The sequence below is a fragment of the Anneissia japonica genome, unplaced genomic scaffold (genome assembly GCF_011630105.1).
Source record: "Anneissia japonica isolate Jap-2015-1 unplaced genomic scaffold, ASM1163010v1 scaffold199_len4679917_cov187, whole genome shotgun sequence".
Taxonomy (NCBI): domain Eukaryota; kingdom Metazoa; phylum Echinodermata; class Crinoidea; order Comatulida; family Comatulidae; genus Anneissia; species Anneissia japonica.
This window is the reverse complement of record NW_022686322.1, coordinates 1,119,834-1,136,652: the sequence shown is the minus strand read 5'-3', so window position 1 is coordinate 1,136,652 and position 16,819 is coordinate 1,119,834. Positions and strand designations below refer to the sequence as shown.

Sequence of the window (16,819 nt, the reverse complement as noted above, 5' to 3'; positions counted from 1 at the left end):
AAACCGGGGCCCTCCCCGGGAAAACTTTGATTCTTATATGGCGAGAAACAAGTTTTCCAGATTTCTGAAGTGTCTTTCAATGACTTTTAAGTTCTTCGAAATTCAAGGTTTTCCCCTCTTGAAAATGGTCACATAAACTTTCTTATTTTATTACAGTAAATAGGCCTATTTATGTGTGAATACGTACATAAAAAAAATTGAGTTGTTTACGTATTCTTTTTTCCATGATATGGATAACCCCAAAGAGCAAGGGGATCCGGGGGTACTTCCCGGGAAAAATTTGATCACTAGATGGCAGGAAATGAGCTTTCCTGACTTCTGAGGTGTCTTTTAATGACTTTTAAATTCTTTAAATGTTTAGGATTTCCTCCGCTTGAAAACAACAGTCAAGTAAACTTCTCATTATTCTTATACTGTAAATACACTTAGCCCTACTATGTACTATGTGTGTATGTACTGTACATAACAAAAATTGAGTTGCTGCATACATATTCCTTTTTCAATAAATCGATGAACCCCAAATAATACGGGGGTAGGGGGTCCTAACTGGGAAAATTCTGGTTCTTAGATGGTGAGAAATGAGTTTTCCCCCTGACTTCTGAAGTGCCTTTTATTGAAAATTGAAGGTTTTCCCATTTTTAAACGGTCAGGCAATTTTTTTACCCCTGACCTCGCCTCAGATCCGCCAATGTAATGTTAAATTGTATTTTAAAGCAACAATTACATTATGTAATTGTTGAGATGCTTGCCATCTAATGAATGAATTTCAAATACAGGTCTGCTTCCAAGTAAAGTCACATATAGCAGCAGGGATTTCATGGTCTTTAGCAGATTGGTCTTTAATTAGAATAACAATTTGGGACCACAGAAATGTGGTCTTTAATTGGAGGTGGTCCTTAATTTGAAGGAGACCTGTAGTTTATTCCATTCGAAAGATGTTTAATTTTGAACGATACATGTTACAGTATACACACAGTGCCCATATTCATAAACAAAATCCTAGTCATCTTTGAAGTTCCATTATTTATACACAAATGCAAGCAGAACTATAATGGGTTTCCTAGTCATCAGCACTGTATCCTGGTTTCTGCATCTTTCACCACTGTCATACACTGTAGATGAACTAAACAAATAATCAGAGGTTATGCATTTTCAGAGATAAACTATAGTTTAATTCTCGTTTTTGTTGACATTGTGGTATTTTACAAGACAATTCTTTAAAGAAACACAAAACAACTAAATAACAGAACAGTCTCTGATGTCTTAAGCCACTTGAAGTGATGTTGCATCCGTAAGCATAGACAAATTTATTTTGTTGATGGCTGACAAGTCATTGCCAGAAGAACAATGGACTTGATTTGTTTGGTTTTTTCCACCAGCTGAAATACAGTTCTGCTATACTAGGCCAAGTTGCTTCATCATACAACATTCTGTGGATGAGCTGCAGCTGCTACTGTGATGTTGGACATCCAGAAAAAGGATGGTTGCAACAGCCTCCAAGAGTCTTGCATCTACTTGGATCTAGCCCTCATCTTTCGTCGTTTGCGCTTCAATCTGTTTAAAAACAAAAAAAAAGTATTAACTACAGTACAAGACTTGGGAGCAAGTTGTTGCCGGTGATCTCTGTAAGCACAGAATAAAAATGACTGGAGGAAAGCTATCATGGTGAACAGCCCAACCCATGCTAGCATGTATTATTACGGATTTTTATTGATAATGAAATATTTGGAAGCCAACACGAGTGAGGAGCATAACACCACTTATTAGACCATAAGTAAATGATTTGTTTTCTAAAAATTTGTGAACATGCAGCTCTTCTGTTATTTGTACTGACCATTGTTTACAAACCATAGCCAAAATGCTGAAACCAGCAAAGCCAAAGGGGTACTCATTTGGCGAGATTAAATTGCTAAGACTTTGGAGCATCTAGAAAAGGCAGTTCTCGGACCCAAACCCTCCCCCAGACCATATGGTTAGTGTTTTACACCCATGGCAGAAAACATCAAATCCACCCCAACACAATCACAATTGTCTGATGTTCCTTTATACTGTATTAAACATGCCAAATGTAGTTCTACTGTGGATGAATTGGAACTGAAATCTGAGTGTTAAAATGCTTGTTTTGTGCTAATACTGTAATAACATTTTTTAGTATAACATTGTTTTTGGAAGCTTTCAATTCAATACAAATCAAATATGTAGCTTGTAGCAATTTCGAAATATTGGCCCTTTTATAGTTATATTACATTATTTTGAACAAATATAAATAATTTTGTGAAATCGATTTTGGCATACCTTCGCATACGTTTCTTCTTCCACTGCAAAGAAAACATTGAAATATATAGTCATAATTTCACATATTGGCAACATTTTAAAAATGCTTAATTACAATCACCATGCATGGAAGTTATAAAGTCAATGACACATGTTAGTGAATCAGTTAAATTTTTTTCTTTGACAGTGGCTGCGAAACAAAATTACCTATCTAGGCCCTACTTTATCTTGTTAGGGTTGGTTGGCTTTTTCTGGCAAAATTTCTTTTAATTTCTATCCGCAATCAGCATACATTTGGTATTACGATCACTTAGAGTACCAAGCATCTTGATTTTACTGTAATGCACTGCAGCAAAATAATCAGCAGTGCCATCTATTTTAGAGACCATCCTAGGCATATCTAGTCCAATCTAAAGCACACCACAGGGTGGAACTGACGCACCTAATAAAAGCAAGACACAAACATGATTTTTTCACGAATTACAAAGACATGTCACTTACCTTATCCCTCATATTATGTTCTTGAAGTATTAAAGAGTAGCCTTAGCTACGCCTTTTTTGAAGATGTTAGCACAAGTCAAAGATTTAATTAGATTTTTAAAGAGCTACAGAGATGCTTTCACGACATCTCTCGCAGGTCAATCAAAAAGGACAGATAAAGTACGCCCCCTAGTATGTAGAAGTATACGAGCCGCTGTTTAAAACCGCCACAACAAATCCCATTTCAATGCGCTGTAATTGCTGAATTAACGTCTGGATAAGTTTGACAATTTTTTTTCTTCACTGTTTACTTACAAATCACTTATAAAACGTCTATGAAATGGCAGAAGCTGAGGATTCAAAGGAAAATATTTTGAAAAATGGTGAAGATAATGAGCAACAGAAACAAATGGATAGGAACACACTTGCAGCAGTATTACAGTTTTTACAGAAAAATAACTTGAAGGTAGGCCCAAGCTAGTTCACAACACGCACGACCCACAATAGAATCTTGGGCTGATTAGTGGGTTTTGTTCGCCCTTCACTTCTTACTTACTAACTCATCGAAGGCTTAGGATTAACCTGAAGTCAGCTTTAAGCAGTTGATGTGTATCAATGTTAGTTCCTGTAACCTGTGCTACATTTTAAGCATATATATTGCATTAAGTTATAATAATTAATAAACTAAATGAAAGGGTCGTTTTTTAGTACCAAAATAGCATCCAATGCAATTTTATTTTTAGGAAGGATACACATTTAGACTGTAACAACAAACAAGTATAAATGAAGGTCTAGTTAAATCAAACCTTTTTTAAAAAAAAAATACTACTACAGTACTACAAGCTACTTGCATATTGTATCTATAATATATTGCCTTGTGTGATTTCTGTGTCCATGTTTTATCTCAGTGTACATTTCATTGGCAGGAAACTGCAGCACTCTTGAAAAAAGAGGCTGATGTTCAGGAAAAGGATGTACGGACCACTGCAAGCAATGACCAGGATGTATCATCAGTTCTCTCCGCTTACACTAAGTAAGTTTCCCTTTCATCTGCATCAGTGGGTGTCCATCTACAGTATAGTACCAAACAGTTTTTTTTTCAAATAAATGATATAAAAATATGAATTTAATTAGCAATGCTTTTTCCCTGAACAGAGACCTGCCAACCAGTAGATACTACTGGTGTCAAAGCCTTGATCACACATGTAATAGAACTCATTGTTTCCAGCAAGCTTGGGAATATCCTATGATAATGTTGCAGCTAGTAATCAGCAAGCAGACCTTTCAATCTACTCTGAGGTAGACACAGAAAAAAGTTTCCAGCCGCTCAAAGCCTTAACCTCTTTGTATACCGTATTAAAAATATAAATAATAAAATATATAAATTAATAAATAAATAAAGTATTAATAGTTGAAATGATTTTTTTTTTCTCAGTGAAAGTGATCCAACTTTTTATCATGAGCACTACAATAATCTAATGCAGTTTATCGAGAACTCCCTTGATGTCCAGAAGGTGAGATTGTAATTGAAAAAAAAGTTTGGAAAAAGAATCTCATGTAACACAGTACACTTGTAGTTGTACATTTCAGTAAGGAAATCTTGAATTGAACATAAGAGGAATCTGGCAGTAAATTTATCAGACTCATAAAACCAGTCAACTTTTTTCAAGATTTTACATTCCATATGATTTTGTAAAGTTACCAAAGTGACCAATCATATCTGCTTCTTACCATAGGGGCATAGGCTGTTTTTGGCCTGGTGAAGGGGGGAAATGAGAATGGAGATGGAAATAACTCCCAGAATACGGAACTAAATACCTATACTACGGTGCTAATGAAAACTTAATGGTCATTTTTAGTATTTTATCCTGCTTTAGTGGAACTAAATTGCTACCATTGGGGGGGGGGGGTGTTCACTTTGCTCCCCCTTCCCCAGCCTACATGCATGTTAACATCATGTGCTTATCTCTATAATATTTCCTGTGCTTGTATCTTTTAGAGTGAGCTGTCTCAGATGTTGTATCCAGTATTTGTTCACATGTATCTTGAATTAGTCTACAATGATCATGAACAGAAAGGTTGGTGTTAAGGTGCAATGTACTGTATTGTCATTGTCAAGCTAATAGACATTAGGGAGCTCTTGATTTGTGCGACGACGCGACGCTAGAACGGAATCACTCATGTGTGACCGTCCTACCTGGCGTCCTACGTTCTCTGCATACGTAGATTTGGCCAAATTGCGTTCCAGAATCTACTCGACGAGGTGACCTTAACGTTCTCGCATGCGCAGATGACTTTTAGTGATGTCATTACGTTCTACGTCCTACCGTTGTCATGCAATTGAAATCTCCCTCTGACTTTACTTGACTTATTCCCTTTAATTTTTTTCAGGAAATAAAGGCTCTTTGGGCTTCAATTTCCTATAGTGTACTTAAAACCTGACTATAATTGTATAATATTTGAACTTCTTATTATGTATTAACTAAAGATAACAACCGTAGGAAATTAGAATTCGAAAATAATCTTATTGCCATTTAACCGATACATAAATAATATAATTTCTGTATTCTTTAGCTAAACACTTCTTTGATGAGTTCAGCAAAGAACAAGAAGAATATCACCAAGAAGATATAACAAAGCTGTCAGTTGTCACTAAAAAGGATCACATGACAAAGAACGAGCTAATGGTTTGCTTCAGGTAATTATAGCAACACAAATTAATCCACAAATGGTCGCATTATTACAAAACTGATCTTATAAGATCACACAACAAATGAAAAATCGAAATTATATATACAGTATTAATGATTTTTTTTTCTAATAGGACAAGTAAATATGTGATTCGTCTTTCACGTGATTCTTACCAGTCTCTCAGAAGGTACTTAAAGGATAAACAGAACAGCACAGTGCTAACAATACTAGAGGACCACCTTTATGTTGATGGTAGGCATTCCTCATCTCATTCAAAATAGGCTGTACAGGGGGGCGTTTTATTTGACGGGATATTTATTCAAATCAGGGTGTTTATTCCAATAAATATGTTATATTACTTCTGTTTTGTAGTATTTGATGGAATGCCAAGGAACAAGGAGCAGATCAGTGCAAAGGCTGGTGGGATGGTCGGAGAAGCAAGACGAGATGGTAAAGAGTGCATTATTTATGTAAATTTTACACTCACTGAACAATATTTCAACAGAACAACCCCATTCATCAGAACAGATGACCTTCCACATATGACCTGATAAATGGGTAGTAGTTTTTGTTATTATTTACTATTAGTATTTCTTTTTTATCCAGCTAACAAAGCTAAAGTGTTTTATGGGCTGTTGAAAGAGCCAGATATCAACTTGCAGCTAGACGATGAAGAGGAAAGTGGCGAGGGTGATGACAAGCCAAAGGTCAGAGTTCCAATCTCTTCTTATTAATTAAATTTTGTATATATTTTTATTTTGAAGTATTTAAAAAAAGGTTATATATAAATGTTATATAAAGGTTAATATACTAGTTTTCATTTTTAGGTTCTGTAAATAGGGCCCATTTTGATTTAAAAAATTACTACCATACAGTGAAGTATAAGAAAAAATAACATATGTTCTGCTTTTAAATTTCAGAAAAAGAAACCGAAAAAGGATTCCTTGTCCTCGAAGAAGAATAAACCAGATCCAAATGCTCCCCCTAATACTAGGGTTCCCCTTCCAGAGCTGTAAGTTTTATCTATAAAACTAGACTTATTATTGTTATCATATAATGAATATTTGTTATTGTTGTTGCTTCATATGACTTCCTTGTTGCCCACACCACTGACACCTCTGTTGTCGTCATTGCTGTATATTGTTATTGTATTATGAAGTTAAAATAATGCAAAGATAGGGTTCTAAAAAAATTAACTAAATCATTATCTTATGCTTAAAATTATCAAAATAATAAATGATTATTATGTGGTGTTTTTTTAATATTGTATATCAGGTAATTTTCTTTATTGATAATAATATTGAATGTATCTTATTTATTTCATTTGCAGGAAAGATTCAGATAAATTAGCAAGAGCAATTGCGTTGCGAGAATCTGCTAAAAGAATTCGACTGGCAGCCGACTCGTTGCCGTCAATCTGTTTTTACTCATTCTTAAATGCTTACGATGGGTAAGGTGTTAATTTCTCACACAGTCTCCATGACAACAATTACATTGATAGAGAAATAAAATTGCATGCTTTTACCATGGCTTTTGACAACTACAGTAAATAGATATATTGTATACCTCCATTCAATCTAAACCTAGTAGAGGCTTGGAACAGTTTATTGGATAAATGATAGAAGCTACATAAATATCAGGGTGCTACAGAACCAGCATAAACACACTTAAAATTAGAACCTTGCTCACAAAAATCAGAAGACTGAGTCTAAATTATATTTGATTAGATATATGCATAAAGTACTGTAAATTAATGAATTTAAATATATAATTTCTACTGTATATTTCATACATATTTCTTTCTTATTTATGCTGGAGAACCCAGTTCAGCACCCAGCTCCGTTTTTTGTTACAGGGCTAGTTAGACTTTATAAGGTAAGTGTTAGTTGATTTTAGTCATGCGAAGAAATCCTGCTCATGACAGGATTTGAACAAAAGAACCTGGGATTGGAAGCACCTAAACGCCACTACAATATACAATTAGATTATAAAAATGATTCTGTATGTTTTACAATCATTTAAAGATATATAACTTAGTAATTAATTATACTGATCCAAAGAATGTTCTTGACTATAATTCAGGTTGATATCCGCTGATATCAGTGACGACTCAAGTATGATGACGTGTGGTTTTGCTGACTCGTGTGTGCGTGTCTGGTCCGTGACGCCGAAGAAACTCAGAAATATGAAACCCTTGAAACAACTAGATGCTATTGACAAAGAAGCCGATGATGTCCTTGAAAGAATTATGGATGAGAGGTGATGATTGGTTGATTGATATTACTGTATTTAATCAACATTTTAAAAAGTTGGACTAAAGTTTTAAAAGGTAGTTGAACCTGTACAGGTTTGAAGTATCCATCTCTCTTTTGTAAGAGCAAAGCTTTGAGGGGATCTTCTCTCTTCCTCACAGCAAATCTGTTTAACTTCCCAGCATATGCCTATTTATACTCTTGGGTAGAGAGACAAACGCAGATAAAGCGTCTTGCCCAAGGACACAATTAGCGACCTGCACAGCGAGAGATCTGAAAATCCGAACAAGAGGTTGAGGGTCTAAGCCTCAACTTCTACGCCAAATATTATATATACTGTTTGTGTTGAATAAAAACATGTGGGGGAAAAATTAAAATGTTTAGCTTTCACATTAAATGTAGGACTTAAATAAAACTATTCTATGACAGACTGAATTATATTTTACTTGATATTTTATTGTATATAGATATTAACATTTGTTTTCAAAACAGAACGGCATCAGAAAGTAAGACGATGTTAGGCCACAGTGGTCCGGTGTATTCAACATGCTTCAGCCCGGACAAATCGTTTGTCTTGTCATCCTCAGAAGATGCTACAGGTATGTACATGATAACAACATAACATACCTAACATATATTAATAACTTGAAGAGCTTTCAGATTGCCATTTGCTTGACCATTATTAACTCCATCATTGGAGTGATTGGTGATGGTTGTTTGACTTTGGATGACCAGTAACGTCAGAAGAAAATAAAAAAAGCAATCTTAATGATTAAATATGTGAAAAGAAAAAAGATAAGTGGAAAGTGGAACTAGAACCAAGGTAACATTAATGCACTTGTCAATTGTAGTCTGCACACACCCCCCCCCCCAACCCAGGAACAGCAGGAACTTAGTCAGGGGTTTACATTTCTAGACAGTAAAATCATGGCAGACATAATACGAGCAACCCCTGGGCCTCTAGGCCGAGCATTACCGGCCCTTTCCAAAGCATATAACATCCCTGGGTCAGTAACATATACGTCCCACGTCTACAGGGATACAAATATCTATACATCCTAGGCCTGGTCCCAGCCAAGCCCCAGCTATGGCCCGGAGGGGTGGGGGGAGGGTTGGTGGGGTTTTGGCCAGACTACAGTTTCCAAGTGCATAAGGTGCAAGTGCTTGTCCATGTGAGTATTTGCGATATGCCAACATGGACATAAGACATGTTAAAACAATGAACAGGCTTTCAATAGCTACTGGTACTTGAAAATTCACCACAAAGCCTTTGTCCATAGATCAATTAAAAATAAATAATAAAGGACTAATGAGGTTGAAAGGTGTTTGAATTTCATCAGCAAATAATTCATAATAGACAATTCCGCTAAGCTCCGCCCTTGGATGTTGTTGCTAAGGTCCTTTAATTATTTTTTTTGTGATGCTTGTGGTAGTGGATACATTATGGCATTAACATTTTTATATTGCTTGCAGTTCGTTTATGGAGTACCTATACTTATACAAACTTAGTGTGTTATAAAGGCCATAATTATCCTGTGTGGGATTGCTGTTTTGGGTAAGTTGAAATTCACATGAAAATGTCTTGTATATTGTGACTTTTCAAATGAGTACTGTATTTGTATATCTCCAAGAAATAATGAGAGGAAATTCATTATCATCATTATTTATCATTAACAATATCAACATCTTTATTATCACCACTATCATCATTATTCTATCTTACTGATATGAATGGTTTTTATCTTGCAGTCCATATGGTCATTATTTTGCTTCTGCTGGACATGACAGAGTAGCGAGACTGTGGGCTACAGAATATCACCAGCCTCTACGGATCCTTGCTGGACACTTCTCAGATGTAGATGTAAGCTACTTATTTACTAAAATATATTTTATTATAGTGTACATTTTTACCGGTATCCATCAAACAAGAAGCTTTGGGGCTTGAAGCGTGGACTAGTAGCTCATTCAGTTACTTTCTTTGCCCCTAAGGTCCCTTTGTGTCGGCGCTACCTGGTAAACTGGTACCACCTTGTCCACCACAGGGGCTGTAGATGTGTATAAGAGACAGAATTAGAACCTTGCTCACAAAAATCAGAAGACTGAGTCTAAATTATATTTGATTAGATATATGCATAAAGTACTGTAAATTAATGAATTTAAATATATCCCCCCCCCCCCCCAACCCAGGAACAGCAGGGACTTAGTCAGGGGTTTACATTTCTAGACAGTAAAATCATGGTAGACATAATACGAGCAACCCCTGGGCCTCTAGGCCGAGCATTACCGGCCCTTTCCAAAGCATATAACATCCCTGGGTCAGTAACATATACGTCCCACGTCTACAGGGATACAAATATCTATACATCCTCCGGGGGGGGGCCCCGGCGGGGGGGGGGGGGGGGGGTTGGTGGGGTTTTGGCCAGACTACAGTTGCCAAGTGCATAAGTTGCAAGTGCTTGTCCATTTAAAAATAAATAATAAAGGACTAATGAGGTTGAAAGGTGTTTGAGTTTCATCAGCAAATAATTCATAATGGACAATTCCGCTAAGCCCTGCCCTTGGATGATGTTGCTACGGTTCCTCAAGTATTTCTTTTGTGATACTTGTGGTAGTGGATACATTATGGTATTAACATTTTTATATTGCTTGCAGTTCGTTTATGGAGTACCTATACTTATACAAACTTAGTGTGTTATAAAGGCCATAATTATCCTGTGTGGGATTGCTGTTTTGGGTAAGTTGATATTCACATGAAAATGTCTTGTATATTGTGACTTTTCAAATGAGTACTGTATTTGTATATCTCCAAGAAATAATGAGAGGAAATTCATTATCATCATTATTTATCATTAACAATATCAACATCTTTATTATCACCACTATCATCATTATTCTATCTTACTGATATGAATGGTTTTTATCTTGCAGTCCATATGGTCATTATTTTGCTTCTGCTGGACATGACAGAGTAGCGAGACTGTGGGCCACAGAATATCACCAGCCTCTACGGATCCTTGCTGGACACTTCTCAGATGTAGATGTAAGCTACTTATTTACTAAAATATATTTTATTATAGTGTACATTTTTACCGGTATCCATCAAACAAGAAGCTTTGGGGCTTGAAGCGTGGACTAGTAGCTCATTCAGTTACTTTCTTTGCCCCTAAGGTCCCTTTGTGTCGGCGCTACCTGGTAAACTGGTACCACCTTGTCCACCACAGGGGCTGTCTGTACCAGTACACTGAGGTATCACCTACTGTACTCGTCTCAAATGATATACTACAGTAGTTTCTTTATAGTGCGCACAAGCCATTGTGTTCACTGGTCCTTATCGAGAAGACTTGTTCAACCATCAGAAACATAGACGAGTCTCTTGCTCAAACCAGCGCCGATATTATGGATGTATGTTGCGGCACCCCTGCCTTATCCGCTCGGCCAGTCAAATCAACGATACTATAGCTGCATGTTGCAGCGCCCCTGCCTTAACCGCTCGCCCGGTGTTTTGGCCAGCATTTTAGTCTAAATTAAATTAGAATAGGATTCTTGAATAAATATTTGTTGATACTACCGTTGTACAAGTTAGCCAAACACTGCCTTCAGATATTATAAAGGATCTTTGTAGGCAAAAGGAAAGATGCAATAAACCAGTACGCCTTCCAGTACATAAATATTTAAATTAGAATATAGTAATTAAAAGAATATTATTGGCAGGCCTAAAACTCAAACAAATAGTATGACTTAAACAAATGATGTTGAACTGGGGAATGTGGCTGACAAACGTATTACTTAGGTTTAACAATATTGGTTTATTTTTTAATAGGAATTCTTATATTAATAGGAATTCATGTATTCGATTATTAAATATGTTTTGTCCGTTTTTTCTTCAGAGCATTCGTTTTCACCCTAACTCAAATTATGTAGTAACAGGGTCAAGTGATAGGACAATACGATTATGGGATGTCACAGATGGCAAGTGTGTGCGCATTCTTACAGGTCATAAGGTAAGGGACAGTAATTCCCCACATATATTATCAATTTCAAATATTTTATTGTCATCTTAGTCTATATAAGATGCACAACTACGTAGTTGATTACATACTGTTTAGTTTTATTTCTCATCATGGGCTTTATGGCCCTGTCACACCTTGACGATTTAGTCAGCGTATGCTGACGTATCAAAATTTCTCTAAAACCCTGGCATACGCTGAAATATTAATGCTTTTTTAAATTTTTGGCACATACATAGTGTATTCATTACGTATTGGACGAATACATAACGTATTAGTAACGTTTTGGTAACCTACAGAAAACGTATACCAACAAATGCTTAGTGTTTTGCCAGCGTTCACAACTTATGCCCAACGATAGTCTACCTTATGCACAGCGCACGGCAGCGTATCACCGATGATCACGTGACGTAGCCTATAAAAAGGCTGCCGCTCATCGATTCAAATCATAACCGCACTAGACATCGCAGTATCAACATCACTGTATTGACATCACCCCATTTTAATATACTGTACATATTCCCCTAAACGCTATTATACGGTAACTGTAAGTTAGAAACACCTTCAGTAAGTTTGTGGTCGTCTGGAACACGTCAAATACATCTACATGCGTCAATATACGTTGGAGATATGTTCTTTATAAGTTACATATAAGTTCAAAGCACGTTACTCATAGGTTAGAAATATGTTTTGGGTACGCTAGAAATTATCTCGACGTATTTCAACTTTTGAGTAACTTACAAGTAACGTGTGTCAATGTGTGTCAACGATCGCTTAATTTACCTACAACTTATGGCCTGCGTATACGGAAAGTACGAGCCATATTTTGGCATATGTCAAAAAATTTTGTGCATGCACCAAACTTTCCAACGTACTCGCCGTACTAGGATGTATACCAGCGTGCTTTAGCGTGCTCTTAACTTATACGAAACTTACCAATAACTTATTTGACATACACCAGCGTCGGCTTACGCTGGCTAAATCGACAAGGTGTGACAGGGCCATCAGCATGAGAATCTCTTTTCAATCAATTTCAACATTAATAATACTAATGTAAAACCAATGATGTAAAAATATCAATTTAGCTTTTATTTTTCTTACTATTGTTCACTTTTAAGCATTTTAAATTATGTGGATAATTGAAATAAATCTACTGTATGTTTGTTTTTTTCATAATTATTTTAATTAGAGTAAAGTATATATTGTGATGTTTTAATTTATCCTTTTCTTTGTTACAGGGCTCTATATTATCACTAGCTTTTTCTCCAGATGGCCACTACCTAGCCTCAGCGGGGACAGATAAGCGAGTATTAATATGGGAGATGAGACATGGATACTTGTTGGGAGAACTTAAGGGGCACACTGATGCAATCTACACAGTATCATTTAGCAGGGATGGCAATATCCTAGCATCAGGTCAGAATACGTTATTATTTATTTTTATTGTTAATGAATTATGATTTAGTTGCCAAAGCACTAACCTCCACCTTGTATGCTAAGAAGAAACTGGACAGGCATAGACATACTAATCTTTAATCGTTCCCCTACTACCTAGAAAAAATGGTTGTTGTCAGCCATATGGTAGATGTTTTTAATTCTTTATCTGCCAATTATTCTTAGACGTAATAACCCTAGCCACCCTAAAGATATCTCAAAAAACAACCACATTTCAACAACAGCTGTTTTTTCTTTGCAGTGCTCTTGTACTCTCTATTCTGACTTATGTAAAAAAACACTTGACCTCAGCACTTAAAAGAGAAAATAACTTTGCTGTCATGACAGTGACTAACAATTAGATATATTAATACAAAATTGTTTCATTTAAATATTGATGGGTTGTGATTTTTGTTATTAGGTGGCTCTGACAACTGTGTGAAATTATGGGATGCCCAGAAGGTGTTAAAGGAAGCTGCATCAGAGGACATAGCAGGATCACAGCCACCAATCATGTAAGTTAAAAATGTACAGATGTCTAAATATAATAGAGAACCCCACCCTCCCTCCCCCACCTTCGTTTGTCACTACAAGTTCAATAAAATAAAAAATTTGCCTATCCAAATAATGTTATTTTGATTGTCAATCCCTTTGATATATATAATATTATATTAATATAAACCACGTCCCTGGCACAATTTTACTTTACCTGTTACAGTATTTTGCATACAGTATATGATCTGAATTAAATAATTTGATCCAGTATGTGTTTATACTACAGTACATGACAATTTGTAAGATATTAAACAAAGATGTTTTTTTACTCCATAGATCCAACATAGATGAAACTCTGCTTGGCTCCTATCCTACCAAGACCACAAGTGTACATCATGTCCATTTCACCAGAAGGAATCTACTGTTAGCTGCAGGCCCATATGCAGCAAGCTCATGAAAAAAACTTAAAGGGTGGGAGAGAGATGGTGAGGGGGTCATGGCTTTGAGGACGTATGTGTGTTCAGCAGGCAAATGGGGAAGCATGCCAAGTGCTGTCTGCTGGGCTTCAGTATTTTGAGTGATGATAATGACAATGATAGCACATCTATTTAATGATAATGTTTTTAATGATAATAATGGCCATCATAATGAGGCCATGAAGCCACGAAAACAGTGGCCATAAACATGGAGGTAATAACTGATGATGGTGGTGGTAACTGATGATGTTGATAATGATGAAGATGGCGATGATAATGATGATGAAGATAGCGATGATGGTGGTGGTGGTAATGATGATGGTGCTGATGATGATAATGGTGCTTATGATAAAGAAGACAGTGGTGGTAAAGATAATATTGTTACATTGGATATAATGATGATGGTAGTGATGATGATGATGGTAGTGATGATGATGTTAATGTAACATTTTAATTATAAGTCTCTACCAAGTTTTTTAAAAAATCGAATGAATTATAAAAAAAAATATCTGAGTTTTTCATGGCATCATGTTATAGATCAGAGAGTAAAAAACTAAAAATCTAAATTTTTCTAAATTACATACCAAAGTAATGATTTAATAATAAATGGTCACATGATCTGTAAGATATTTCAGATCCCTGAATAAAGTTGCTGCGAGGACAGTGAAAGATATGAACCATGGAACTATCCATGTAAAAGGAAGACACTGAAAGATAACAGTCGTACTACATTGTTTACTAACGTGTTATTTTCTTATCTTGCATCATCAATTAAGTGATGAAAACTTGTAAATTGTCCCATTAATAACAAAATGTGGAAAATGAACATTTTCGAAATATTGTAAAGTTGTTTTTCTGCGTACAGTATGTTTTTTGTCATAAACGCAAAAAGTATATAAAACATGTGTAGCTACAAAAAAAAACCAAAAAAAAAACCAAAAAAACGTTGTTTGGTTTTCAACAGTGTATGCTGTGTCATAAAGGGGGGAGTTACCAATCTTACGAGAACGATAATGAATACGAATACATCATCTCCATTGTCATCCATGGATCGCCTACTTTGTCACAGATATGCTACTCTATGAGATGGATTGACAAAAAAAAATGATGACATAGCTTGCGAACTTCCCTAATAGCCAGTGAAATTGCACAATTTAAACAAATGCCGATTGTGCCCATCCTCAACTCAGTACCAGATATCTATATTGTAATCTATATTCTCCATGTGTGTTACAACCATACACTTATCAAACCAGAAACAAATTCTCAAAATCTGATCAAACATTAAGTTAAGTGCTGTCCAGATTATCAGATTTTCTTTTACATAAAACGTATGTCCATATAGTCATGATGTGATGTCATCGTGACCATATTAAGGCATGTCACAACTTTTTGTCAAATTGAATTTTTTAGTCTGGACAGGTCCTGACGAAAACATCTGGTATTTGGGCCTGGCTTCATATTGTAAATGATCCTGTAATATAAATGTTTACTTTCATCAATATCGTCGAAAAAGGCTTCTAAACCGAAATCCAATGGATTAATACAGCTAATATTGAATGAGAAATTGATGTCTAAAATTTAATCATTATATTATAAATACAATAACTGTAGTAGGAAAAGGTTACACAAAATTACGCTCAACGCATGAGCAGGCAAACTTTAACGCATAACATTTTGCACTTGGAACTAGATAATTTTTTTCTAATCTAGAAAGCAGTAGGCCTACATAATTAGAGGAATTTTTAAAATGAGCAACTATATAGATTGAACTAACGAATTTCAGGTATGCCTTCATGCACCGAGAGGGATCTCATGTAATCTAGTAGAAAATTAGGAAATAAATTAACACAGTTTTTTGTTCAGTTTTCTCCAAACTCCAACTTACTGTGTTTACAAAGGAAAGAAAATTACATTACCTAATTGAACTAAGAATCGCCACCAGTGGTATTGCCAGCGGGAGGTGGCGTCAGGGAGGGCATTTTCCTCATCGGACAGGCATAGCCCCACCCCCACCCCGTCGTCCGACGCCACGTCAAGGTCGAGATGGGCTTCTTTTCGAGGCTACTTTTGCAAAGTAAAGACGGGGGCTTTTTTTCGAAATAAATGCTGTAAATTTTGGAAATTACTACTATAAAAAAATAAATAAGGCCACTGAAACATCCATCTGTATCATGGAGTGTATTAACCGGCATTAAATCATCTAAACTACTGTATAAACCAAGTGTGTTTTAAAATTCATTTTGCTTCCTTAAAATTTATGTACAGTGTATGTACGGTACTGTACTAACGAAGCACATGGTCTTCTTTTCGAGATAGGATTCTTTTCGAGGCTACTTTTGCAAAAAAGAGGGTGTGGGGGGGGGGGCTTCCATTCGAGATTGGCTTCTCGAGATTAAGCTCATTGAGCTTCTATTCGAGGTTTTATGGTATAACGTTAATTTTGATTGCTAATTCCTAGCATTATGGTCTAAAAGCACAATTTGTGCTACACTAAGCCTTAAAAAAATATCTCCCCATGAACCCATAATTTTTATTCCGGGACCCTGGCCAAGGCTCTCTAGTCGGCCCCTTGTTTGAGAACCCCTGTCGGACCCCATGTTGGCAAATTTCCGGGATCCACCACTGATCGCCTATCTCGAATAAGCGCCGCAAAAGTGATTTTTTTTCTTGGTGCCTCTCAAATGAGAGCTGGCATTTATTAGAGATA

General features: G+C 36.0%; 1 protein-coding gene and 1 long non-coding RNA gene across 2 annotated transcripts; one reads left to right on the top strand and one right to left on the bottom strand.

The window, feature by feature from the left end:
• Positions 1–1,149: 1,149 nt before the first annotated feature.
• LOC117115137 lies at positions 1,150–2,924 on the bottom strand. Its single transcript, XR_004446496.1, has 3 exons — positions 2,776–2,924; positions 2,296–2,318; positions 1,150–1,554 (listed from the first exon to the last, which is right to left on the bottom strand). It is a non-coding gene; the product is annotated as an uncharacterized LOC117115137 (long non-coding RNA).
• Positions 2,925–2,996: 72 nt separating this feature from the next.
• LOC117115113 (transcription initiation factor TFIID subunit 5-like) lies at positions 2,997–14,955 on the top strand. Its single transcript, XM_033258805.1, has 18 exons — positions 2,997–3,220; positions 3,681–3,787; positions 4,190–4,268; positions 4,754–4,832; positions 5,329–5,452; positions 5,579–5,697; positions 5,818–5,895; positions 6,052–6,152; positions 6,366–6,457; positions 6,776–6,895; positions 7,528–7,704; positions 8,190–8,296; positions 9,171–9,252; positions 9,447–9,558; positions 11,585–11,698; positions 12,943–13,120; positions 13,560–13,653; positions 13,970–14,955. Exons 1-18 carry the CDS (start codon positions 3,095–3,097, stop codon positions 14,088–14,090), a joined length of 2,010 nt encoding a protein of 669 aa, XP_033114696.1. The 5' UTR covers positions 2,997–3,094; the 3' UTR covers positions 14,091–14,955.
• The last annotated feature ends 1,864 nt before the right edge of the window (positions 14,956–16,819 follow it).